Raw genomic sequence first — 27,580 nt, forward strand, 5'->3', positions numbered from 1 at the left:
ATAAAGGTGTCAGGGTTTTTGTACAGTGCAGCTGGATTTCCTGTCACTGTGGGCACCAGAGCACAGTAGTATAGAGCAGAGTCTGATACAGCAGCAGAGGAGATGATCAGATCCACTTGCTCATTTTTAACTGTAGCATTCAGACGTGGTGGAAGGGAACTTGTATCTCCACTTGGAAAGATGAAAAGAAGGAACTTAGGTCTGGATTTTGGATATTGTTTGTACCACTGTAGGTTGTTTGGTGAAGCACTCGTTTTGTATTTGCAGGACAGAGTAACATCATCACCTTCACCTACTACTTTATGAGGGAAAAGTTGCTCTATTGAATCTGCAATGGAGTCACCTGTCATAGAGTAGAGAACATAATCATTTTTAACCTTTAAACAAGCAAGTCAAAGTTATATAACATTCAGATTTATTGTAATAAAACACAAATTAGTCACTAATTAATCTCCAGATAAAAAGAAAAGATTCTGTGTATAACTCACCTAGTGAAAGCCACAAACACATGAATATAACAGTGAACATGATGAATTTAGCTGAATGAAAATATCTTTCTGTAGATCTTTCTGTGCTCTATGACATTAATATCTTAATGGTTTATGAAGCTCCACCCCACAGCATCACATGACAGTGGTAGTGATGTTGCTGACAGAATGGCATTACATTTAATCTCACATGTGGAATCTGTGAGTCCAACTGACAGGAAAATAAAATATGTAATAAAAATAGATCAGGTCAATCCATAAACACAATACATTAAAGTATTAGTTCATATATGGATCAGAGCGCTGAACTAATTTTTACTGATATAGTAAAGATAAATGTGTTTATTTATCAGCATTTTATTTCACAGCTACATTCTGAATGTACATATAAAGAATTCAACATTTCACCCACAAAACAGATGATCAGACTACATTTTATTAAAATATAACTTACATGTTGGTGATTATATCATAAATTTACACAAATCAATATTTACCTATCAATATAGTGTGAGAAAGAATAATTACCAATGAAAAATTTAAAGGTTTATAATTAAAAATTCACAGCTATTGATGTGAAACCTATAAATAGGCTCTAAGGAGACATTTTCAGATGTAGGTGTATTCATTAATAACTGCAGAACAGTTTGAGTCTATTTTATTTTACACAGTAGTGTTCTTTATTAAAGAAATCAGTATTTCTGGGTTTTGTGTGAGCAGGGTACTAGTACTTGGTGCACAATTTGTCAGCTCACTGCACCATCTTGTGGAAAGAAGAAAGACACAAATTTGTTGGTTTCTCTGGTTGGTTCCTCTCTTTTATTTACTCAGTCTAATTACTATCCTTCAGTTTTTAGAGAGAAAGAGCTGCTGGGAATAAGGAGTCTTTGTAAATTCACCAAACAGCAATGTACAGAGCATGACTTATATTTAACTGATCTTGTTGTTCAAAGCCTCAAGCTGTGTGTGAAACCATACATGTTTCTGAGGCTACCTGCTAACAGCTCGGTTAAAGGGACCATCTTTATCATCCTCTACACCAGGGGTGGGCAAACTTTTTGCCTCACGGGCCACAATGGGTTCTAAAATTTGACAAAGGGGCCAGGCCAGGATATACAGTGTATATGTATATATATATATATATATATATATATATATATATATATATATATATATATATATATATATATATATAATATATTAGATACACATTATTATATATCTATATATCACATTACATTAGAGCTGAACTCCTTAAAGACGGATTCACACGTTCACTCAGGTTTGTTGATGGTGGTGTGGTGGGTCGTCTCTTATCTCAGAGATCCCTTAATGTCTGTGTTACCTTCTGGTTCTCCCTTTTAGTTATGCTGCAATAGCGAGTCTTGCCGGAGTGCCCAAACTGCACAGTGGCATTAACTTTCATACAACAATAAGGACACTTAATAATCCATATCCTTCTCTTCCTGTCACCCTCTTCTCTCTCTCGGTCGAGTTAAACATGCTCCTGAGGCTCCAGTGACCACTGTTCCTGCCCCTCTCCCCTCCGTGGATCTTCCCAGTTCGTCCAGGCCTGCCTCTGGATAGTGTTCTCTTCGACTGGAGGCCACTCTGTGCAGCTTGGGACGGTTTCTCATCAACGCCTTGGGTGGTTCCATGAAATTCCGGAGTAAGAACGGGCACTTTGAGAATGGATTAGACTGTAGTTAATGTCAACAGTCTGCTACACTGACTCAGGATACAGTTTCGCTTCTGATCATCATCACTGTACCCCGCATTGTATATCTGCTTCAAATGGACTTTCGGTGCAACCCAGATGAGGATGGGTTCCCTCTTGAGTCTGGTTCCTCTCAAGGTTTCTTCCTTATGCCATCTCGGGGAGTTTTTCCTTGCCACAGTTGCTCATCAGGGACAAACATACTTACAAAGAACATATTTACTTTTAATCACCACATTATCTGTGTAAAGCTGCTTTGAGACAATGTTCATTGTTAAAAGTGCTATACAAATAAAAATGAATTGAATTGAATTGAGTTGGTGAGTTACCCGAGGTTGAGATAAGTGGGTTCCACTCTACAATGTTACAGAAACATTTAATCAAGCCAAACATTAGGAACAAGTTCAGTAGTCGGAGAGTGAGTTTATCCTCAAGATGCCGATGTCAGCTGCTTGCTCTTTAAGTTAAAATAATAATACAATGCTGGGTCAATGTCTTTGAACAACCATTAAAAACAAATAATATCTTGAGCTGCAAAATATAAAATGCCTTTAAAGCAAAAAAATCCCAACTCTGCAATTTTAATCAATATTGATCTTGATATAGAGAATATACATAGTTTGATTTTGTATCCATAAATTCTGAGTATCCAGATGAATTGAATAATTAGTGGGACTTACCGGACTTAATCCACCTCTTAATACCACCACTATCAAGTCACAATTATAGAAATCATCAGTACTACACAAAAACACAATATAACAACGCATGCCATTACAGAGAGAGAGGCATTTCGCATATTGATGGTGAATACCACTTTACTAAAGCAAGCTACACACCTCTACACTACAACCGCAACTGTGCCTCCTACATCATCTGGAGCAGCTCAGATTATTATTATTTTTTATTTATTATTATTATTTTTTTATAACATGACAAAAACATTATAAAATTAAATAAAATACAATCTACTCACCTGAGATGCATACTCATAATTTAGACCATTCCTCAGCGGCTATAAGCCAGTGGTACTGCTCATAGGCACTGGTCTGGAAGCAGTGAACAAACCTTTTCCCGGGCTGAGATAAGATAGCTAACTTTGGAGTTGGCCGACCTCTCCTCATGATGTCTGGCTTTTCTTGAAAATTAATTTTAAAGTATGTCCCAGACCAAATTAATTTCTCTTCCTCTGTTGGCAAAGAAAAGTCTCACTCAGATGTAATAATGTTTGCAGAGCACTACAGAAGTGTTTTGCCAGTGGAATTTGGCTGTAACAGTTTCGCTCTGACCAACCAATCAGAGGATGTAAAATGCTGATGCTATTCTGGGCCAGCTAGCTGCCCTGTGAGGTGAATTTGAAATTTGATTGGTAAAAGAAATAGATTTATTACTATTAGAGACTAAGGTAAAAAGGCCAGCAGTACTGAGTGTGAAGGCCCTGGGCAGATTAGATTCACATGGCAGCACATAGAGGCTGAAATCTGATTGGACAAAAAAATCTAACATCCACATACACGTACTGGAAGCAGTGCAGCCAAGAGAAACGCTACAAAATGAAGAGAATAAACTGTTGGGAATAAATTCATACAATTTAATGGAACAAATATTAGAATTTAGGTTGTAAATGTAGGTCAGTGCTTCTGATAGTGTTTAGGCCAGAAGACAGCCCACCACTGAGCTAAAGTCAGCTGACATTGTTGCTCTTTTTAGGGAGTGGTTTGTATATTTAAAGGGCTTAATGTTAAACTCATGATAAACAGCCTAAAAATATTACTATTTGCTTTCCGGAATCAATATCCGATCTTACCATGGTACAATAACATAGTAACCACAACCACATCTGCTGAGACTGACCACCAGAACACCAACTGTTCTGCCCAATTCAGAGAATCATCTGTAAGAAAAAAGGAGATGTGGTACTATATTTGTTAAGGGAAAATAAAGGAGTTGAGAAAGCAAAAGGGTATAGCTTCACCTGATGAATAGTTCACAAGACAGAATAGCTGAATATGGCCAGTAATTCTACAGATTCCATTATAGCCAAAGCAGCAACTCCAACTGACTCTACCTGAACAATGAACTGGATATTTAAATAAATATAATGTACAGGTCCTGCTACTGTATAGTAAAAGACAACAGATGCATTTAAACTGTGTTTCCTCCTCATCAATAGAGGTTACATTTATCTCCTTGTAAGAATAGAGAATTAGTCCAAAAACACGTTGTAAGATTTCCAGGTTGTTTATCTTGACGTAAACAGTACGTGCTAAACATACACAAGTCACTCTCTTGATATTGACACTGAAACATAGACCAATAAACAAACATTGAGAGCTACAATCCATCCATTAGTACAGAATCTCTAAACAATCTCCTGAATCCAGCTCAGCTTTAGTACTGTATTAAAGTAAGTTTTGTTCAGAGGGTCCACCCTTTAGTTCCACACACTAGACAATCAACACTAAGGCCTTCCTTTAATTCCTAAAAATCTACACCATGTTGTTTTGCTGTGTGTCCATGTGTATAAAACATCAGGTATGGCAGTATGCAGTCATCCAGCAAACGGTGAAGGAGCATCCAGATCATCTCTACACACTGAATCATCATGGAGTCCAGAGCTTCTCTCTCCATTCTAGCCCTGCTGCTTGGCTTATCGCAAGCTCTCTATCTCACCCAAACTGACGGGGAAGACATGACAACTAGGATTCTCACCATCAACAAAGGTCTGATAACTTGCTGATCTCAACCACACTTGACCAGCATCATTACTGCTATGTAAATTTGGGAACAGAACCTGCGCTAAGATGTTTTTATGATTTCTTTTGATTAAATGTTGTGTGCATCAGTGACAGAAATTCAGGTGGCCAAAGATTTATCGGCAAGAATTGTATTTGATTCTAAATCATCAGCAGGTTATCCCTAATTGTTTTTCTGTATAAAGGATCGAGTGAACTGCTGATGGAGGGAGACATACTCGCAAAAAGAAGCAGGAATGCTCTAGTCTGCCTCTACAACAACTGTTTTTGGAAAAAGTCTTCAAATGGCTTGGTGAAGGTTCCTTACACATTGAGCTCAGATTTCTGTAAGTAATATATCGTTTAATTCACATTACTCAGGTACATCACATATTTACTTTGTACTTATTAATGCATTGGCCATTTTCTTCACAGCTTCTTCTGATACGACTATAATTGCCAATGCCATGGCGAGTTTCCACAACAAAACCTGCATTCGTTTTGTTCCCAGAAAAAATGAAACTGACTACATCAGCATCAAGAACAATGATGGGTGAGCTCCAATAAATTGTTTAACATACCCTATACATGCTTTTTATGACTGACGTTCTTTATACTTTATGAATTCTCTTCTTGTATGTTGACATTAGTGTCATAGTCAGTTCTTCACATCTGCTCTATTTCCTCTCAGCTGCTACTCTGATGTGGGCAAAACAGGCGGTTCTCAGGTAGTCTCTCTCAGCAGGTTGGGCTGTGTTTACTATGGCGTCGTCGAGCATGAGCTGAACCATGCACTCGGTTTCTACCACGAGCACGTTCGAAGCGACCGTGATAAATATGTCACCATCAACTGGCAAAACATTGACCCAACAACAAAGTCTAATTTTGATTTGAAGAACACCAACAACCTCAACACGCCGTACGACTACTCCTCTGTGATGCACTATGGAAACACAGCTTTCTCCATCAATGGTCTGGACACCATCACCCCTATTCCTGATCCTTCTGTAAAGATTGGCCAGAGACAAGAGCTTTCCACTATCGACATTAAGAGGATCAATGTTCTCTACAAGTGCTGACCATGTCCAGAATGTTTGCCTTGATTTAAATTAACTTTGAAATCGTATTGCAGTTAAACATACATTACATAGTGATGACATCACTTACTGTGGTAACCAAGTATGTAATGATGCAATAAAATGGCTACAATCATGTTTGGGTTACTATTTACTTTGATTTCTTAAATCTAAACAACAGAAATCTGTATCCTACACTCATAAATCTACAACAATTATTGTCAAATCATCAATGTCTGAACCTGAATATAATTTGTGTTCAGTGAATTTATTGAATATCATTTGGTATCAGTTTAACAGGAACTTAGAGTCAAGTCAAGTCAAGTCAAGTTTATTTCTATTGCGCTTTTCACAACAGACATTGTCTCAAAGCAGCTTTACCGAAATCAAGAGTTAAGGTAAACGGTGTGCATTTATCCCTGATGAGCAGCTGTGGCGACTGTGGCAAGGAAAAACTCCCTTAGATGTTAAAAGAAGAAACCTTGAGAGGAACCAGACTCAAAGGGGAACCCATCCTCATTTGGGTGACATCAAGAGTTTGATCATAAATCTTTCAACAATACAGAACAATGGAGAGTGAGAACTAACATGAGTACTGGAGTGTGTGGTAAGTAATGTTCTTTCTACAGTCTTATACAGTCTTTATGGGTATAAAACTAGGAGCTACTGAGCAACTCATAAAATAGCTCAACATCTGTGATCATCACAGATACAACACCAGCTTCTCCATGCCAGAGCCTTTAAACACTCCAGGAGGTCCAATGTCAAAACTCCACACATGTAGTGGGATCCAATTGCCAATGGTACTTCCCTAGATGGTTCGGGATGTTTGCGAGTTCGGCATCTACTTCTTTAAAGGTGCATAATCTTTATGAGGTGGGACGTGACTGGAGCTGGCCAAACCTCAGGATGCCTCGGGATGGAGAGAGAAAGAGAAGCAGTGAAGAGAAATTAGCGTAGCTGCTGTTCATGATATTACCAGCACAAGTTGATAATGTGCATGTGATCAGATGTTCTGGAGCACAAGGTTATGATGTGATGTGTTATGTGTAGGCTTTGCTAAAAAGATACGTTTTTAATCTGCACTTAAACTGGGAGAGTGTGTCTGAGCCACGAACACTGTCAGGAAGACTATTCCAAAGTTTAGTAGATAAATATGAAAATGCTCTACCACCTTTAGTGGACTTTGCTATTCTAGGAACTACTAGAAGTCCAGAGTTTTGAGATCTCAGGGAGCGTGACCGATTGTAGCGTGTTAGAAGACTGGATAGATACATGGGAGCTAGTAGTAGTTTGTATTCAATTCGAAACTTGACAGGTAGCCAGTGTAGGGACGATAAGATTGGCTGGCGCATTCTAAACTAACTGAAGCTTGTTTATTATTGATGCAGGACATCCACCTAGTAATGCATTACAATAGTCCAGTCTGGAGGTCATGAACACATGGACGAGCTTCTCTGCATCAGATATAGACAACATGTTTCTTAGAAATATTTTTAAGGTGAAAGAAGGCTGTTTTTGTAACTTGGTTAATATGATTTTTGAAAGACAAGTTGCTGTCCAAAATAACTACCAGGTCTTTTACCGTTGAATTAGTAGTTACAGAACATCCGTCTAAATGCAGGTTGAAATGCAAGAGCTTCTGTGTACTGGATTTTGCGCCGATGAGCAAAATCAGAATTTAATAGTAGAAAGTTATAAGTCATCCAATCTCTTATTTCTTTAACACACTCAGTTATCCAAGCTAATTGAGCTGTATCGCCTGGTTTTGATTAGATATATAGCTGGGTATCATCAGCATAAAAATGGAAGCTAATTCCATGCCTTCTAATAATATTTCCAAAGGGAAGCATGTATATTGTGAAAAGCAGGGGTCCTAGAACTGAACCTTGTGGCATGCCATAATTTACTAGCATTAACCTGGATAGCTCTCCATTTAAGTCTACGAAATGGTAATGATCAGACAGGTAGGATTTAACTGATAACAAGGTGGTGAAGATTTATGTTTTTGTTCAGTGACTCTGTATTACTGTGCTGCTACTTGTAGAGCACAGTGATAGAGAGCAGAATCTGAAATCTGTGCGTCTTTAATAATAAGATCAGTAGCATCTGAGATTGTATCTGCAAAACTGCCTGCTGCAAAGAAGAAAATATAAATTAATAAAGACATAAAAATAAATATTAGAATTTTTTTTTAAACATACCCAAAATATCAACTTATAAATGAATATATAAAATATGTAGTTAATACAATAAATTAACATGTAAATATGAATGACCTGTAGCTACAGTGAGAATCAGTGTTGTGTATCTCACCATGTACAGAAAGTTGTAGAGTTGAGTCATTTCTGAACACAGCTCTGTGAGGATTCTGTATAATAGTGCTGTATGTGCTGAAATTTACACATGAGGGAACACGTCTCTAGAAGGCCACACCCAGGAAGTGCTGCTGTTTTAGTATAACATTGTACAGATCATCACTTCACAGTATCAGTAACAGTGAACTGAGTCTCCAATGAAACACACAGAATTCCACTGTTCCTGATCAACACACTGTATCTGACTTTAACTCTTACACATATATACTGATCAGGAATAACATAATGACATTATTGCATTATGAGGAGTGAAGTGAATAACACTGATTATCTCTTCATCATGGCACCTGTTAGTGGGTTTGATATATAAGGCAGCAAGTAAACATTTTGTTCCCTATGCTAATGTGTTTGAAGCAAAAAAAATGGGCCTGCGTAAAGATTTGAGCGCTTTTAAAATGCTGTTAATGTTTAACAGGTCAGGACTGTTTGTAGCAGGGAAGAAAAGCAATATTAGGCAGATGGTCATAAAGTTATCAGTGTATTTTGGAGGCCTGTGCTGTATATATTGTATGCCTTCACATGCTTTGATGTTTTTGTTTACATTAAATTTATAGTTTTTTAAATTTATTTATTTAGGATAGATACTAATATATGGGGGTCTGATGCACAATTTATATAGGCACAATTCAGACCGTGAATTTAGTCCAGTGCTACTGTGTGACAGTTGAATGTGACCACAATATGTCATTCTGAAATGTCACAGCAAACTGTGATCACAATAAACTGTTGACAAACTCTTTATCATAATCAAATGAATATTTTTTGTGGCCTGTGAAGTCACTTGATGCAAAACCCAAAAATAATTATAATGTTTTCCACCCTTCTCTAATCAGTGTGGTGACAGACTTAACATCCCGCACTAAGCAAGCGCTCCGAACGCAACTGACAGTGTCGCTGTCCGTTCAGCACCCGCGTTGTGGAGAGTCGCAGTGCACTTGGCAGGAAGGTGGAGCGACCTAACAAGGCCTGGCTGGAGCATAATGAGAAGAGCGGCAACTCTTCACCCTCCCTGAGCCGAGTGGAGAGTATAAAAGGAGCCTCAGAGGACAGCGAGTTGGGGAATGTCTGACTCCCAAGTAATTGAGGGGCTTCTCTCTGTCACGCTTTATAAGAAGCAGCAATAACGCAGACTCGTACCCCTCAGCCAGCTAGAGCTTACCACATACCGAGAGACATTCCTGTGAATAAATACCACAAAACCACTAAAACTGCTCTTCTGTTTCACCTGTCGCTACAGCTGCCTCTGTATTTTTAATTCTTTATGGAGAAAATATAAAATGCTGGATTATGTGCTATTGTAGAAGCTCCAGAATAATGAGGATGGAAGCCATGTTGCTTACATTAGCATTAACCTCGGCAGAACCTATTTTCCTATTTACTGATTTAAAATAGACTTTTTTTATTGATTATATTACTTACATAGGTAAGCAGATGATTATTCATATTCAGAGGTAATAAACATCACATGCAATTTGTGCTGCAGTAACTCTTCTGTGGGAGCAGAACAGACAAGCTAATGTTTGCTCCCCACACTCATCACTGAGACTTGGTTCACCAATTATCCTCTCTGGATCGCTGACTGTCCTTCTTAGAATAATTCATTAATAGTAGTAGAATTATTGTTGTACTAAGTACCAAAAGTGAATAGGCACACATTTATTTTATTTTAACCTTTTAACAGCACCCTAAAACATATTTTTCTGCCCAATTTGGTTTTCTACCATCTTGGATTTTGTAAAAGGCAGTTTGTTTTTGCTCCTTCTACTATTTTTTTTATTCTTCATGATACCCTACATGTATTGATGACAAATTAAAGTGTTATTTTTGCCGATACAGAGATGCAGTGTTTGAGTTTAGAGCACACTTTAACACTTCCTTTGCCTGGAATGAGGTTTTTGTACAGTGTTGCTAAGTTTCCTGTCACTGTGGGCTTCAGGGCGCAGTAGTACACTGCAGAGTCTGATACTGCAGCAGAGGAAATCTTCAGATCTTCAGGTTTTTTATAAGCGTTTCCAGGTTGTTTTTCAGCAGCAGATATATAGGTGGAGTTGAGGAACACTGGTCGGGATTTGGGATACTGTCGATACCACTGTACATAATCACCTGTAGTAGTAGTTAAATTGCAGGGCAGAATGACATCATCACCTTCTGAAACATGCTTTTCTGCTATAAGACGCTTTTGCATTGATGTGCTGCCTGAGAGAACAAAGAGAAAGTAAATAAAAAGAAGGAATGAAATATGAAAACATATTAGAACTAATACTGAGATGAACATACCAAAAAAAAGCATCAGTAGTAACAGTAGAAAGAGCAGCATGATGGAGATGGAAGCTGCTGAAAGATAAAGAGGGAATGAGTGCAGTTTAGTGTAGGAGCCTGTGGAGCTCCACCTTCCTGCAGCTCACACTGCTGATAATGTATCATTGTCACCAGGAAGCACTGGTTCTGTACCCCAGAAGGGCAAGAAGTATTGTGTCTCATTCCATAATTGTTGGTTGTCATTTAATATTGATCTTGATATAGAGAATATACATAGTTTGATTTTGTATCCATAAGTTCTGAGTATCCAGATGAATTGAATAATCATTGTGACTTACCCGACTTAATCCACCTTTTATTACCACCACTATCACGTCGCAATTATAGAAACCATCTACCAAGGTAGTTATATTGTGTTACACAAAAACACAATATAACAACGCATGCCATTACAGAGAGAGAGGCATTTCGCATATTGATGGTGAATACCACTTCACTAAAGCAAGCTACACACCTCTACACTACAACCGCAACTGTGCCACCTACATCATCTGGAGCAGCTCAGATTATTATTATTATTATTATTATTATTTTTTTTTTTTTTAAATACCATGACAAAAACATTATAAAATTAAATAAAATACAATCTACTCACCGGACATGCATACTCATAATTTGGACCACTCCTCAGAGGCTGTAAGCCAGTGGTACTGCTCATAGGCACTGGTCTGGAAGCAGTGAACAAACCTTTTCCCGGGCTGAGATAAGATAGCTAACTTTGAAGTTGGCCGACCTCTTCTCATGATGTCTGGCTTTTCTTGAAAATTTATTTTAAAGTATGTCCCAGACCAAATTAATTTCTCTTCCTCTGAAGGCAGAGAAAAGTCTCACTCAGATGTATTCATGTTTGCAGAGTGCCAGTTTTTTGCCACGTAAACAGTACGTGCTAAACATACACAAGTCACTCTCTTGATATTGACACTGAAACATAGACCAATAAACAAACATTGAGAGCTACAATCCATCCATTAGTACAGAATCTCTAAACAATCTCCTGAATCCAGCTTAGCTTCAGTACTGTATTAAAGTAAGTTTTGTTCAGAGGGTCCACCCTTTAGTTCCACACACTAGACAATCAACACTAAGGCCTTCCCTTAATTCCTAAAAATCTACACCATGTTGTTTTGATGTTTGTTCATGTGTATAAAACATCAGGTATGGCAGTATGCAGTCATCCAGCAAACGGTGAAGGAGCATCCAGATCATCTCTACACACTGAATCATCATGGAGTCCAGAGCTTCTCTCTCCATTCTAGCCCTGCTGCTTGGCTTATCGCAAGCTCTCTATCTCACCCAAACTGACGGGGAAGACATGACAACTAGGATTCTCACCATCAACAAAGGTCTGATAACTTGCTGATCTCAACCACACTTGACCATGTTTGGACTTCATGTTTGGGTTACTCTGTACGTTAATTTCTTAAATCTAAACAACAGAAATCTTTTTGTTTCCTACCAGGATTTACACTACATCAAAGCACAGAGACGGCGCTGGTTAAAGTGGTAAATAAACTGGTATTGGTCTCTGATCAGGGCTGTGCCTCATTGATCATGTTGCTTGATATTAATGAAGCATTTGAGACCTTGATAGAATACAACCCCGACTCCAAACAATTTGCGACACTGTGTAAAATGTAAATACAAACAGAATGCACTAATTTACAAATCTCATAAAGCCATATTTTATTCACATTCAAACAGTGGGAAAAGTGGAAAACTGTACCATGAAGACTCATTTTATGACTTATTTGGATCAAATCGATTCTGCAACCCTTTTTATTTATTATATTGATATTTTTATCACCTAAAAATACAGAAGACAAAAAAAAAAGAGTGTAAATACTCCTATTGCTCCTTCATCTAAATGAGTCATTTGAGAATCGACTCCTTGCAGTCAGCAGGTCACCAAAGTCTACGGTGGGTTTTGTACAAGTGATGTCTTTAGTGCCTATTATTTTTTTTATTGTATTTCAGTTTGTGCTACAAATTCTATCATATTAACAGCCTTGTTTCTATTTTCTTCTTTTCAGTTATTTACCCTGAAAAATAGCCATTACATAAAGTCAACTCCTGCCTCTGGCACACCGCCAGACTCCACACTGGGATTTATTAACAATAAACAGCTTCTCTTTGTGTCTTTTGCTCAATCCAATCATCTATATACTGTACAGTGCATCCAGAAAGTATTCACAGCGCTTCCAAAATAGATTAAATTAATTTTTTTTTTTTTTATTTTACAAACAATACCCCATAATGACCACATAAAAGAAATTTGTTTGAAATCTTTGCAAATTTATAACAAAAGTTAATAAAAATAAAAATTCACATGTACATAAGTATTCATAGCCTCTGCTTAATACTTTGTTGAAGCACCTTTCTGCCAATTGCAGCCTCGAATCTCCCATTATTTTTTGCAGTAGGAAATTTGCTGTTATAAACTGTCTGTAAGTGTGAATGAGTGTGTGAAAGAGTGTGTGCATAGTGATCTGCAGAGGACCGAAGTCCAATTCCGAGTGTATTCTCACCTCACATTTAGGAGATCTCAGAACACGGCCATAACCATTGCACAGAAATATAAAAAGTTATGAAGTGCTGTAGAATTTATTAAAGGCTTTTGTCAGAACATGTAAGATACTGAGACAAACTGTGAGTTGAGCCTAAATATACTGTACATGCTAATTAAGGGTGAAAAGGAACAAGTGTTAGTGATCAAAGACATGTGACCAAGTCATGTGATTTCAGGGAATGATGGGTAAAGTAATTTCACGGCCATGATCCTGACAACAAGACACTGCATTAACTAAAATCCATAAAGTAAAATGCATTTGTGTGTGCATTCATGATGAATAAATTACTTTAGTGATTGATTAACTGATGCATAAGAATTATGTAGATTCATGAAGAAAACTGACAGGAAAGATTTATTCTAATTCAAAATACAATATAATACTTTTTAATCATGAATAATTTAGTGTGTTTGAAGTGAACTTTTTTAAAGTGTGCTTTTTATTTTCTGTTTCTTCCAGCTGCATTATACCACAACATTTGTTCTTATCTGTGGTTGACTGATACACTAGTAAAAGGAGTATCTTTAATCTGTGGTTTTATTCACTTCATATAAACCATTGTTATTTTTTTTATACAGTCTTTCACTGACTCTGTATTACTGTGCTACGTCTCTAAGAGCGCAGTGATAGAGAGCAGAACCAGAGAGCTTTAGACCTCTGATAGTAAGTTCGGTAGAGTCTCCGGTTGAGTCTGATTCTAATCGAGTGTCAGTGGCAGTGTCACCTACAATGAGTAAAAACTGTGGTGCGCTGTGAGGAGATTGTTTGTACCAGTAAAACCATATGTTACTGCTGCTTGACTCATATGAACATTTCAGAGTAACAGTGTCTGTTTCTTTTCCAAAAACATTGGCATTTTTGTCCACTGGCCCAATTTTATCTGCAAAACTGCACACTGTGAAAAATAAATAATAATCACATTTGTGAATTGTGTATTTTTTTGACATTTGTGTACATTCACAGAAATGAAGAAAATATTTGATTAGTGCAAACATTAGACAATACAATAAAAAGGGAATTGAATGTGAAAGTGAATTACTTGTAACTACAGTGAGAATCAGTGGTGTGTATCTCACTATGTACAGTAAGGTGTAGAGTTGAGTCATTTCTAAACACAGCTCTGTGAGGATTCTGTATAATAGTGCTGTATGTGCTGTATGTGCTGAACTTTACACATGAGGGAACACGTCTCTAGAAGACCACACCCAGGAAGTGCTGCTGTTGTAGTGTAACACTGTACAGATCATCACTTCACAGTATTAGTGACAGTGAACTGAGTCTCCAATATAAACTATGTTGAGCTCAATGAGTTACCATCTACATAAAAACATTTTTTATACAAATATAAAAGTAATAAAAGTTGGATGAGCTTAATCAAGTCTCCATCACTACAAAGTTGATAACCTCAACAAAGCTGGAACTATAATTAATGGGTTTTCTTTGTCACACAGATCAGGTTCCTCTTAAGGTTCCTTGAGCCACTAGCTCGTTCATTAGGGATAAACTAATCTTCTTCTTCTTTCAGCTTCTCTTATCAGGGGTGGCCACAGCGGATCATCCATCTCTATTGTTAGGTCCTCTACATCTGTCCTCTACATCTGCCTCTTTTAAACCAAGTACTGCATGTCTTCCCTCACAACATCCATAAACCTCCTCCTTGGCCTTACTCTTTTCCTCCTTGCTGGTGGCTCCATCCTCAGCATTCTCCTACCAATATAACCCATCTCCCTCCTCTGCACATGTCCAAACCATCTCAATCTCACCTCCCTCACCTTATCTATAAAAACATCCTACACATGCTGTCCCTCTAATAAACTCATTTCTAATCCTGTCCATTGTCATCACTCCCAACGAAAACCTTAACATCTTCAGCTCTGCTACCTCCAGCTCCACCTCCTGTCTTTTACTCAATGCCACTGTCTCTAAACCATACAACATCTCAGGTCTCACCACAGTCCTATAAACTTCTCCTTTCACTTTCGCTGATACTCTTCCATCCCAAATCACTTCTGCCACTTTTCTCCACACACTCCACCCTGCCTGCACTCTTTTCTTGACTTCTCTAACACACTCTCTATTACTTTGCACTGTTGACCCCAGGTACCTGAACTCCTCCAGCTTCTTCACCTCCTCCCCTGCAACCGCACCACTCCACTGCCCTCCCTCTCATTCACACACATGTACTCTGTCTTATTCCTACTGACTTTCATTCCCCTTCTCTCCAGCGCATACGTCCAGCTCTCCAGGCTCTTCTCCACCTGCTCCCTACTCTCACTCTCTCTCTAAAAAGGGCCTCGACCAATCCGGTATGAACATTAGGTATAAACTAATGATCTATAAATGAAAAATATATTTTCATAATGCATTTATTTCTGTAAAGCTGTTTATTGTTACAACTGATATACAAATAAAGTTGAACTGAACTGAATGTTTTAAACCAACACACCTTTAAGAAATTAGTCACATTTTCCCTTAAACTTTCTCACACTGAACACGTGTTTTTTATCACCATCATCAACTTTAGCAGTCATTCTTGGGGGATTGTTTAGACTTAAATCTCCTCTTTGAGAAATATAAAGAAGGAACTTTGGTTCAGATTTTGGATATTGTCTGTACCAGTGCAGGTAGTTTCCAGTTGTACCAGTGAGTATTTCATAGCTGCACGACAGAGTGACTTTATGCCCTTCATCTACAACTTCATAAGTAAATTGTGGCTTTATTGAATTTGCCATGGAGTCACCTGTCATAGAGAAGAGAATATAATACATTTAAAGTTTACACATTTATTTAAAATGATGTGTTTGACTCAAATTCTTTTATCAACACACACTAATGGATCACTATGAATATTTCTGAAATAAGAAAAAGTCAGTGTGTAACTCACCTAGTGAAAGCCACAGAAACATTAATATAACAGTAATCATGATGAATGAATGCTCTTAGCTGAATGAAAATATTCTTTCTGTACTTCATGCTAACATCATAAAGGTTCATGAAGCTCCACCCCACAGCATCACATGACACCCCACAGTCACACTGTTACTGACAGATTGTTGATTTGTACTGAAGCATTCTGGCTTTATATTCAGCCTCACAGGGAACTTGAACACAAAGTGAAAGCAGTAGGTGAATAAAAGTCCATTTATTCAGTGCTTGTACATGCTGGAGTCAGATATATATTAGATTTGTGCAAACTATTTAGTATTCATAACCCAAAGAAGTCTGTATCATTGGGGGATGAAAGCAGGGTCCTTGATCTATAATAGGGTTCCAAACACCAAAGGTGCATAGACACACTATTGTTCTACCTTTTACACATCAGTTTCCTCTTAAGGTTCCTTGAGCCACTAGCTCGTTCATTAGGGATAAACTAATCTTCTTCTTCTTTCAGCTTCTCTTATCAGTGGTGGCCACAGTGGATCATCCATCTCTATTGTTAGGTCCTCTACATCTGTCCTCTACATCTGCCTCTTTTAAACCAAGTACTGCATGTCTTCCCTCACAACATCCATAAACCTCCTCCTTGGCCTTACTCTTTTCCTCCTTGCTGGTGGCTCCATCCTCAGCATTCTCCTACCAATATAACCCATCTCCCTCCTCTGCACATGTCCAAACCATCTCAATCTCACCTCCCTCACCTTATCTATAAAAACATCCTACACATGCTGTCCCTCTAATAAACTCATTTCTAATCCTGTCCATTGTCATCACTCCCAACGAAAACCTTAACATCTTCAGCTCTGCTACCTCCAGCTCCACCTCCTGTCTTTTACTCAATGCCACTGTCTCTAAACCATACAACATCTCAGGTCTCACCACAGTCCTATAAACTTCTCCTTTCACTTTCGCTGATACTCTTCCATCCCAAATCACTTCTGCCACTTTTCTCCACACACTCCACCCTGCCTGCACTCTTTTCTTGACTTCTCTAACACACTCTCTATTACTTTGCACTGTTGACCCCAGGTACCTGAACTCCTCCAGCTTCTTCACCTCCTCCCCTGCAACCGCACCACTCCACTGCCCTCCCTCTCATTCACACACATGTACTCTGTCTTATTCCTACTGACTTTCATTCCCCTTCTCTCCAGCGCATATGTCCAGCTCTCCAGGCTCTTCTCCACCTGCTCCCTACTCTCACTCTCTCTCTAAAAAGGGCCTCGACCAATCCGGTATGAACATTAGGTATAAACTAATGATCTATAAATGAAAAATATATTTTCATAATGCATTTATTTCTGTAAAGCTGTTTATTGTTACAACTGATATACAAATAAAGTTGAACTGAACTGAATGTTTTAAACCAACACACCTTTAAGAAATTAGTCACATTTTCCCTTAAACTTTCTCACACTGAACACGTGTTTTTTATCACCATCATCAACTTTAGCAGTCATTCTTGGGGGATTGTTTAGACTTAAATCTCCTCTTTGAGAAATATAAAGAAGGAACTTTGGTTCAGATTTTGGATATTGTCTGTACCAGTGCAGGTAGTTTCCAGTTGTACCAGTGAGTATTTCATAGCTGCACGACAGAGTGACTTTATGCCCTTCATCTACAACTTCATAAGTAAATTGTGGCTTTATTGAATTTGCCATGGAGTCACCTGTCATAGAGAAGAGAATATAATACATTTAAAGTTTACACATTTATTTAAAATGATGTGTTTGACTCAAATTCTTTTATCAACACACACTAATGGATCACTATGAATATTTCTGAAATAAGAAAAAGTCAGTGTGTAACTCACCTAGTGAAAGCCACAGAAACATTAATATAACAGTAATCATGATGAATGAATGCTCTTAGCTGAATGAAAATATTCTTTCTGTACTTCATGCTAACATCATAAAGGTTCATGAAGCTCCACCCCACAGCATCACATGACACCCCACAGTCACACTGTTACTGACAGATTGTTGATTTGTACTGAAGCATTCTGGCTTTATATTCAGCCTCACAGGGAACTTGAACACAAAGTGAAAGCAGTAGGTGAATAAAAGTCCATTTATTCAGTGCTTGTACATGCTGGAGTCAGATATATATTAGATTTGTGCAAACTATTTAGTATTCATAACCCAAAGAAGTCTGTATCATTGGGGGATGAAAGCAGGGTCCTTGATCTATAATAGGGTTCCAAACACCAAAGGTGCATAGACACACTATTGTTCTACCTTTTACACATCAGTTTCCAGCCAATTTAATTTTTAAATTAATGTACATGTATTGATGACAAATGAAAGTGTTATCTTTTCCAATACAGAGATGCAGTGTTTGAGTTTAGAGCACGCTTTAAGCACTTCCTTTGCCTGGAATGAGGTTTTTGTACAGTGTTGCTAAGTTTCCTGTCACTGTGGGCGTCAGGGCGCAGTAGTACACTGCAGAGTCTGATACTGCAGCAGAGGAAATCTTCAGATCTTCAGGTTTTTTATCAGCGTTTCCAGGTTGTTTTTCAGCAGCAGATATATAGATGGAGTTGAGGAACACTGGTCTGGATTCAGGATACTGTCGATACCACTGTACATTATCACCTGTAGTAGTAGTTAAATTGCAGGGCAGAATGACATCATCACCTTCTGAAACATGCTTTTCTGCTATAAGACGCTTTTGCATTGATGTGCTGCCTGAGGGAAAAAAAGAGAAAGTAAATAAAAATGAGGAATGAAATATGAAAACATATTAGAACTAATACTGAGATGAACATACCTAGAAAAAGCATCAGTAGTAACAATAGAAAGAGCAGCATGATGGAGATGGAAGCTGCTGAAAGATAAAGAGGGAATGAGTGCAGTTTAGTGTAGGAGCCTGTGGAGCTCCACCTTCCTGCAGCTCACACTGCTGATAATGTTTCATTGTCACCAGGAAGCACTGGTTCTGTCCCCCAGAAGGGAAAAATATTTTACCATTTAAAATTGAAACTGCAAATTAAAAAAATAATAATAAAAATGCACTTTCTTTCTGACAACAAAACAAACAATATTACAGACAATATAAAGCAATTCATGATTAAAGACAGCAGCATCTCTGGAGGATCTGAACAGAGTTGTATGTTGTTCTAGTATTTGGCCCACAATAAGATAAATGACAGCGCCATCTTGTGTTTCCCCAGGAGAAAGACTGTAACACACTATTATACTTTACATACAGGTGTGGTGAATCTACAATTATTATAAATTAAATTGCAACATTTAATATGCAGTAAGAATCCAAATCCTATGCAATCATAAATGCATGAAGTCTGGGATCTCTTTCTCTGGGATGTGTTTCACTGACTCTCTTACTGTGTATCCTACCACAAGAGTGCAGAATCACTCTGATACTAGTGCAGGGAACGCGACATTTTGGAGAACCTGGGGTGTTGACAATTGCTTGGAACCAGTGGGACTTTGGTTAGCACCCTTTGCCTTTAGTTATAATGAAGTGGTGGAGTTGTGCACAATGAGCGTTCACTGTAAAACCTTTTATAAGAATTGTGATGGAGTGTGGCGCAAATCCAGGTAGGATGTCTGATCATTTTAAAGAAACAGGTTCAGCTTAAAAACTAGTTCCCTGGTGGTGTCGAATGACCCACACACCAGAGAATATTTATTCTGTTGGAGCTGGCATCATAAAGGAGGCCTCACTGCGACATTTGACAACACGCATCATCACTTTGTTGTTGTTTTTTTAAATTATGCACCCATGTTATAATCGCATGAGCATACAGGACACAATCATAGTAACTGCTAATGGACACCAAAGTTCCCTTTGCACAGCACTCACACTATCACCATTCTTATCAAAGGCTTTCACAGCTAACGTTCATTGTGCACCACTCCACTGATCCATAATAACTAATGGCAATGGGGTTCCAAACAGGCTCGTACTGGTTCCATACAATTGCTGAAGGTCGCCAACTCCTAGTTCCAAAACATCCCATTTCTCTGCACCAATCTGTTTAATCACATACAACCCCCTTTACCTTATAAACAATATAAACAAATGCTTAGTGTCCTGCAGCTGCAGCCAACATCTGTACATTCATTCATCATTTATTTATTTCACTAATAATTTTATCAGAGTCCCACGTCTATAATTGTCCATATACATTCATCCCTTTATCTTCAGTAACAGCTTTAACCTGATGTTCTAATGTACATACAGTATATACAGGTACATGTATAAACACATGAACAAATGAATGAATGAACAGATTAAAATTGATGATAGTGGGTTATGGGGAAAAATGATATATATTCATGAATGTATTTCAACACAGTGCAGAGCAGGTACTCCTGACACAAAAGATCTGAAAATGTCATAAAATATATTTTGGAACATCTTACAATGTAGATTTATTTGTGAACTACTGTGATGAAAATATAAGTTAATCCCTCATTATTATTTTATCTTTCCCCCAGTTGCATCTGTTACACCAAATGTTGTTTGTGTCTGTGGTTAACTGAGAACTTGGTAAAACGAACACTTTAATCTGCTGTGGTTTTAGAAGCTTCCTATATTCCAGTCTTAGGTTTTTGTAAAGGCTTTCAATGACTTTGTATTACTGTGCAGCTGTTACAACTTGAAGAGCACAGTGATAGAGAGCAGAATCTGTGAGCTTTAGACCTCTGATAATAAGTTTAGTAGAGTCTCTGGATGTTTCTGACTCCAATCGATGATCATCAGGAGTGGTCTCCTTACTAGATCTTGATCTTGCACCTTTATACAGTAAAAACTGTGGTGTGCTGTTAGGATATTGTTTGTACCAGTAAAGATCAATGTAATCACTCTTTGTCTCATATGAACATTTCAGAGTAACAGTTTCTGTTTCTTTCATGATGATGTCAACATCTTTAACTGCTGGCCCAATTTTATCTGCAGAAATACCTGCTGTGAAAATACAATTATTTATATACAGTATACATACTTACATTCAATCATACATCTTCCTGGTCAGGAACAAGCAGAAATTGTCATGAAACAAAAAGGAAATTCCAGTGACATTTTTCTTTGTATTTGTATGAATAAAACTCACATCTGTTCATCAAAGAGTTTTCTCTTAACATGCAACATGCAGTTGAATTTACTGGATAATTATCATATTAATGAATGAATGAATGAATGAAGTAAAGAAAGTCAAATGATTACATTTCCACATATTATGCACCAGTAACACTTCACCCAATGGATATGATATATATATATATATATATATATATATATATATATATATATATATATATATATATATATATATATATATATATTTTTAAATATGTTCTGCAACATCAAAAAAATTGAATTGTGAATTTACTGTGTTGAATGTTCACCTGTTTACTTTTATTTTATTTTAATTTCAGTTGTGAATGTTACCACATTTGTTTCTATGTGTCTGTGGTTAACTGATAACAAGGTGGTAAAGGAAATATCTGTCATCTTCTGTGGTTTTTACAAACGTTAGGTTTTTGTACAGTCGTTCAGTGACTCTGTATTACTGTGCTGCTACAACTCTTAGAGCGCAGTGATAGAGAGCAGAATCTGAGATCTGTAGGTCTTTAATAATAAGTTCAGTAGCATCTGAGGTTGTTTCTGCCCTGAATCGAGATCCACTGGGATTGTAGTCATCAGCTCTATATGACTTTGCACCTTTAAGCAGTAAAAATGTTGGTGCGCTGTGAGGATATTGTCTGTACCAGTAAAGCCGAATACGATCACTGTTTGTCTCATATGAACATTTTAGAGTAACAGTGTCTGTTTCTTTCCTCACAACATTGGCATCTTCATCTGTCGGTCCAATTTTATCTGCAAAACTGCCTGCTGTAAGAACAACATATAAATAAATAAAGACATAGAAATAGACATTTAATATTTTTTTGTAAATATTTCCAAAACATAACTTATAAATAAATGTATAAAATATTGTGTTAGTTAATACAATGAATTAAATGGTGAATATGAAGTACCTGTAACTACAGTGAGAATCAGTGGTGTGTATCTCACTATGTACAGTAAGGTGTAGAGTTGAGTCATTTCTGAACACAGCTCTGTGAGGATTCTGTATAATAGTGCTGTATGTGCTGAACTTTACACATGAGGGAACACGTCTCTAGAAGACCACACCCAGGAAGTGCTGCTGTTGTAGTGTAACACTGTACAGATCATCACTTTACAGTATCAGTGACAGTGAACTGAGTCTCCGAATACAACACACAACTATTCCTAATCACATATCATGACTGATTGCTTCTTTAATCATTGTTATAGAATTTTTGAATCATAAAAATAATTAAGCTTGACTTTTCCAAACATGACATTCATGATATTTTAGGAAAGTGGTGGAAGGTTCATATAGTCCTTCATAGAGTGTTTGAAATGTAAATCTGAGTAACATTTTACTTTCAAGACATTAAAAGTATTCCATTACCATCTTGTGCTGTCAGTTCTTAGCTGTATTCTGACTCCAAATGACAGCAAGAGCACTGAGAAACAATAAACAGTAGGAACAGATTGCTGCCTAAGAACCTGACTTACTAACACCAGTGTGCAGGATCAAGTGCTATTTTAAATATTACATCTTTCATCAGGAAAATTATCAACAAACCTCAGCAGAAACTATTATTTCTTATTAAAGATTAATTTTCTGTTAGTTTCTTAATTGTTTTGTCAAACAATACCATCACCCAACACAGGTAAGAAGATAATTGTTGATATTTTGAGCAATTAAACATAAAAGTTTTGAACTAAGAAAGTAACCTGTATTGAAATGAAACAGATGAACAGCTCCCCCTTCTGATGGAGAAAATAAATCAAGCTTCACTTTTTGTACAGTGTGTATGAGTTTTGTGTCACTGTGGGCTCCATGGCGCAGTAGTACAGTGCAGAGTCTGATACTGCAGCAGGAAAGATCTCCAGATCTACTTTATTATCCTGTTTACGAAGTCTGATGGATATTCTCAGGTCAAGGTGTTTAGCTTTAGTGACAGCATTTGAAGATATAATAACCAGCAGCAGAAACTCTGGTCCTGATTGAGGTTTTTGTCGATACCAGTGGAGATATCTAGAAGACTGTGCATCATATGTGCAGGTCAGTGTGGTGTTACTGCCTTCGGGTGAAGATATGATGGTTTGTTCTGGTGTAATGCTGCTGCCAACAGTTTCTGCTGTAAACACATTACAACAACAAATATTTATTTTACATTTATTTTACCAACTGAATCATCATGTTTATGTTTCAGTACAAATCTCCAGCATCCACATAAAGTTTGTGTAGAATAAAAAAGACTTACCAATGATTTGAACAACTATGAAAAGAAAGAAGAGGAACATGATGGTTGTGTCTTGCAGTAGATATAAATGTCAGAATCTCTGTGAAACTTTCTAAACTGTATCTCACCACATCGAGCTCCGCCCACTTTTACTGAGGTGTAGTCATTCTGAATGTGAATGTTATGTGAAGTTACAAAGGAAAAGTAGGAATTAAATCAAAGATAAATCGTTTATTTTGCATGTTTTGCTGAATTTTCTGATATTTATTAAAAACCAAAGTATAGGCATTTAACATTACCATTAAAATAAAATTAAATATTTCTTCTATGTGGTTATCTGTAAGAAATTGACAATCTTAACCTTCAGTGTTGTTAGTAGACATTTACTTATTTATAGTTTTTACAGGTTTTCTCCTCCATACACACTCAGTGTGTCTCAACCTGAACTTATGTACAGGTGGCGTTGGAGAACATAAGAGGAAAGCTACTGTATATAAAATTACATAAATAGAACTGGAGTTAGGGTAAGTTAAATATGGTGTGTATGATAGAAGAACAGCTGTAGTTTATATCACAGAGGTTTTATTGTGAAAATGAGGATTCATCATCAGAGAATGTGAGCAGGGTTGTGTGGAGCTCTAGTACTTTTCCCACAATAAGATAAGTGACTGTGCCCTCTTGTGTTCACCAGGGAGAAAAGCCTGTAATGAAAGTGTGACATTCACAGTGAAAGAACTGTACACAATTCTGATTTCTCAGTCAGCATTTATTGATAGACTGTTCTTAGGGTTGTTTTCATGGAAAGTGGGAGTTAAGGATCAGATGCTCTTTACCACTGATCTCTTCAAATAAGGAACCATGCTGTTGCTGCAGAAGGTGGAGTAGAAGTGCCCCTCTTTCCTCAAAAACAATAGAGAATGCAGCAGTGTGCATATGACTGGTGAAGGAGAGGTAAGTTTATCTTTGTTCATGCTTGTGAGGAGATGATGTTTAAAGAGGCTGGGTTTGTGTAGCAAAAAAACATTAATACAATAAGTCTAGATGAGATGATTCTAGAGTGGAATGTCTGGATAGTTTAGTCAGAATATGAAGTTATGTAGAAGAAGAAGTGCACCAGGAATATGAATAACAGAAGAACAGTGAAAAACAAAACTCTTAAACATTATATTTAACTTTCTTATATAAAAACACATCTAATATAAATTAAAAACCCAATATTAATCAAAAATATACATTTAGTTTTTTTATAAATCAAAAGAGAAACAGACGAATGTCCCCCAGGATGGCTGGTAAATGACTCAAGATCATCAGCGGCTCTGCTATTCAAACATCAAAATGGGTTTTTGTACAGTGCAGCTGGATTTCCTGTCACTGTGGGCGCCAGAGCACAGTAGTATAGAGCAGAGTCTGATACAGCAGCAGAGGAGATGATCAGATCCACTCTTTTATTATTTTTATCAATGTCAACGTCCAGACGTGGTGGAATGTCACTTTTAAATTTAGTAGATTGATGAATATAAAGAAGGAACACAGGTTTAGATTTTGGATGTTGTCTGTACCAGTGCAGGTATGTGTTTGTATCACTTATTTCGTATTTGCAGGACAGAGTAACATCATCACCTTCATCTACAGCTTTATGAGTGAAAAGTGGCTTTATTGAGTCTGCCATGGAGTCACCTGTCATAGAGAAGAGAACATAATGTTATAACTTTTACATAAGTCAGAATTACGTCAAACCCACATTTTGACTGTTCTTGTCACTACAGAGACTAATTACACTTCACTTTAACTTGTAATATGTATACAATAATAATAATAATAATTTAAAAAACTTACCTAGTGAAAGACACAGACACATGAATATACCAGTGAACATGATGAATAGTTTTAGCTGAATGAAAATATTTTGAGGTCTTTCTGTATCTAATATGTGAACATCGTAAAGCTTTATGAAGCTCCACCCCACAGCATCACATGACAGAGAGTCACCAATACTATTGTTATTCTGGCTTTACATTCAGCATCACATGGGGAAGCATTTGAGCAAACACAAACTAGCATTCATGTAATTATGACTATACTGACATTAAATGTACTATATAAAAACTTAAACATGTTACTGAAAAATGCAGCTAATCACAATCTTGTAGTAGTGTTTCTATATTACTGAGAAGAGAAGAGAAGAGAAGAGAAGAGAAGAGAAGAGAAGAGAAGAGAAGAGAAGAGACACTATATGCAGTGTTTGTTACAGATGAGTTCAGTGTTTGACACTTTGAGTATTAATGAGTATTTATTCTTATGACAGTTTAGTGTGAAGTGGACAGTTGTGTAGTTTTATCAGAATGGTGTCTCTATAAATGAGTTGAGCTACTAAGAATAATCAGGGCAGGAGTGAGGATAATATTAGTGCAGTGTGTATGATAGAAGAACAGCTGTAGTTTATATCACAGAGGTTTTATTGTGAAAATGAGGATTCATCATCAGAGAATGTGAGCAGGGTTGTGTGGAGCTCTAGTACTTTTCCCACAATAAGATGAGTGACTGCGCCATCTAGTGTTCACCAAGGAGAAAAACCTTAACACACTAATACATATTTACTCCCACATACAGGTCATACACACATTGCTAACATTTTCAAACCTAGAAGCAATTTAAAGTCAGGAATCCATCTACTAGGAGCCACAAAAAAAAAAAAAAAAACAGTCTAATATTGATAATAATTTCTCCAACTCACCACAAATGCAACAATGTGATGAAAGTGTGACATTCACAGTAAAAATAAATCACACTTCAGCCCTGAACACAATTCTAGCTCTGATTTCTCAGTCAGCATTACATGATAGGCAGCTCTCAGGGATGTTTTCATGAAAAAGAGGGATTTGAGGATCAGGTGCACTTCAGCAGGTTAACGGAGGTGTGTGTGCTGAAGTTATTGTAAGTTTGTGAAAGTGTGTTTTCACCCCGTGTCTGTGTGGGTTTCTAAAAAACATGACTATAAGAAATTTGCTGGGATAAATGTGTGAATGAGTGTGTGGAAGGGTTTGTGCATGGGGACTGATATCTCATTCAGGGTGTACCTGAATGCACAGAAATAACCCGTGTAGAGTGATTTAATAAAGAATTAATTCATGTACCAACAATATATTCTTTTTATAAACACGAGAGAAAATCCTTAAAAAGGGTATTTAAACTTCTCAAAATATTTGTCAGAACTTCCTTCAATATACTTAGTGGAGGAAGAGGAATTGAGTGGTGAGGATCACATACACCTGTGTTTAATTTCATTAATGAGTGCTGTACTGCAGTGTGCAGTTTGTGCCTTAAAGGATAAAAGAGGAGATACAAGAGATTTGGAACAGAGACAGCTGAACGTCCACAGACATTTTGTGTGTGTGTGTGTGTGTGTGTGTGTGTGTGTGTGTGTGTGTGTGTGTGTGTGTGTGTGTGTGTGTGTGTGTGTGTGTGTGTGTGTGTGTGTGTGTGTGTGTGTGTGTGTGTGTGTGTGTGTGTGTGTGTGTGTGTGTGTGTGTGTGTGTGTGTGTGTGTGTGTGTGTGTGTGTGTGTGTGTGTGTGTGTGTGTGTGTGTGTGTGTGTGTGTGTGTGTGTGTGTGTGTGTGTGTGTGTGTGTGTGTGTGTGTGTGTGTGTGTGTGTGTGTGTGTGTGTGTGTGTGTGTGTGTGTGTGTGTGTGTGTGTGTGTGTGTGTGTGTGTGTGTGTGTGTGTGTGTGTGTGTGTGTGTGTGTGTGTGTGTGTGTGTGTGTGTGTGTGTGTGTGTGTGTGTGTGTGTGTGTGTGTGTGTGTGTGTGTGTGTGTGTGTGTGTGTGTGTGTGTGTGTGTGTGTGTGTGTGTGTGTGTGTGTGTGTGTGTGTGTGTGTGTGTGTGTGTGTGTGTGTGTGTGTGTGTGTGTGTGTGTGTGTGTGTGTGTGTGTGTGTGTGTGTGTGTGTGTGTGTGTGTGTGTGTGTGTGTGTGTGTGTGTGTGTGTGTGTGTGTGTGTGTGTGTGTGTGTGTGTGTGTGTGTGTGTGTGTGTGTGTGTGTGTGTGTGTGTGTGTGTGTGT

At 37.5% G+C, this 27,580-nt stretch overlaps 1 protein-coding gene across 1 annotated transcript; it reads left to right on the forward strand.

Annotated features, from left to right (window-relative positions):
* Positions 1-4,404: 4,404 nt before the first annotated feature.
* Positions 4,405-6,138, forward strand: LOC124387887 (hatching enzyme 1.2-like). Its single transcript, XM_046852505.1, has 4 exons — positions 4,405-4,928; positions 5,147-5,287; positions 5,376-5,493; positions 5,632-6,138. Exons 1-4 carry the CDS (start codon positions 4,811-4,813, stop codon positions 6,017-6,019), a joined length of 765 nt encoding a protein of 254 aa, XP_046708461.1. The 5' UTR covers positions 4,405-4,810; the 3' UTR covers positions 6,020-6,138.
* Positions 6,139-27,580: the final 21,442 nt, after the last annotated feature.

The sequence above is a fragment of the Silurus meridionalis genome, chromosome 6, assembly GCF_014805685.1.
Source record: "Silurus meridionalis isolate SWU-2019-XX chromosome 6, ASM1480568v1, whole genome shotgun sequence".
NCBI lineage: Eukaryota > Metazoa > Chordata > Actinopteri > Siluriformes > Siluridae > Silurus > Silurus meridionalis.

Excerpts from the sequence above, each read along its gene's own strand:
- LOC124387887 (XM_046852505.1), top strand. The coding sequence starts at position 4,811 with ATGGAGTCCAGAGCTTCTCTCTCCATTCTAGCCCTGCTGCTTGGCTTA. Across the intron at positions 5,288-5,375 it reads CACATTGAGCTCAGATTTCT|CTTCTTCTGATACGACTATA; the intron begins GTAAGTAATATA and ends TTTTCTTCACAG. Across the intron at positions 5,494-5,631 it reads AGCATCAAGAACAATGATGG|CTGCTACTCTGATGTGGGCA; the intron begins GTGAGCTCCAAT and ends ATTTCCTCTCAG.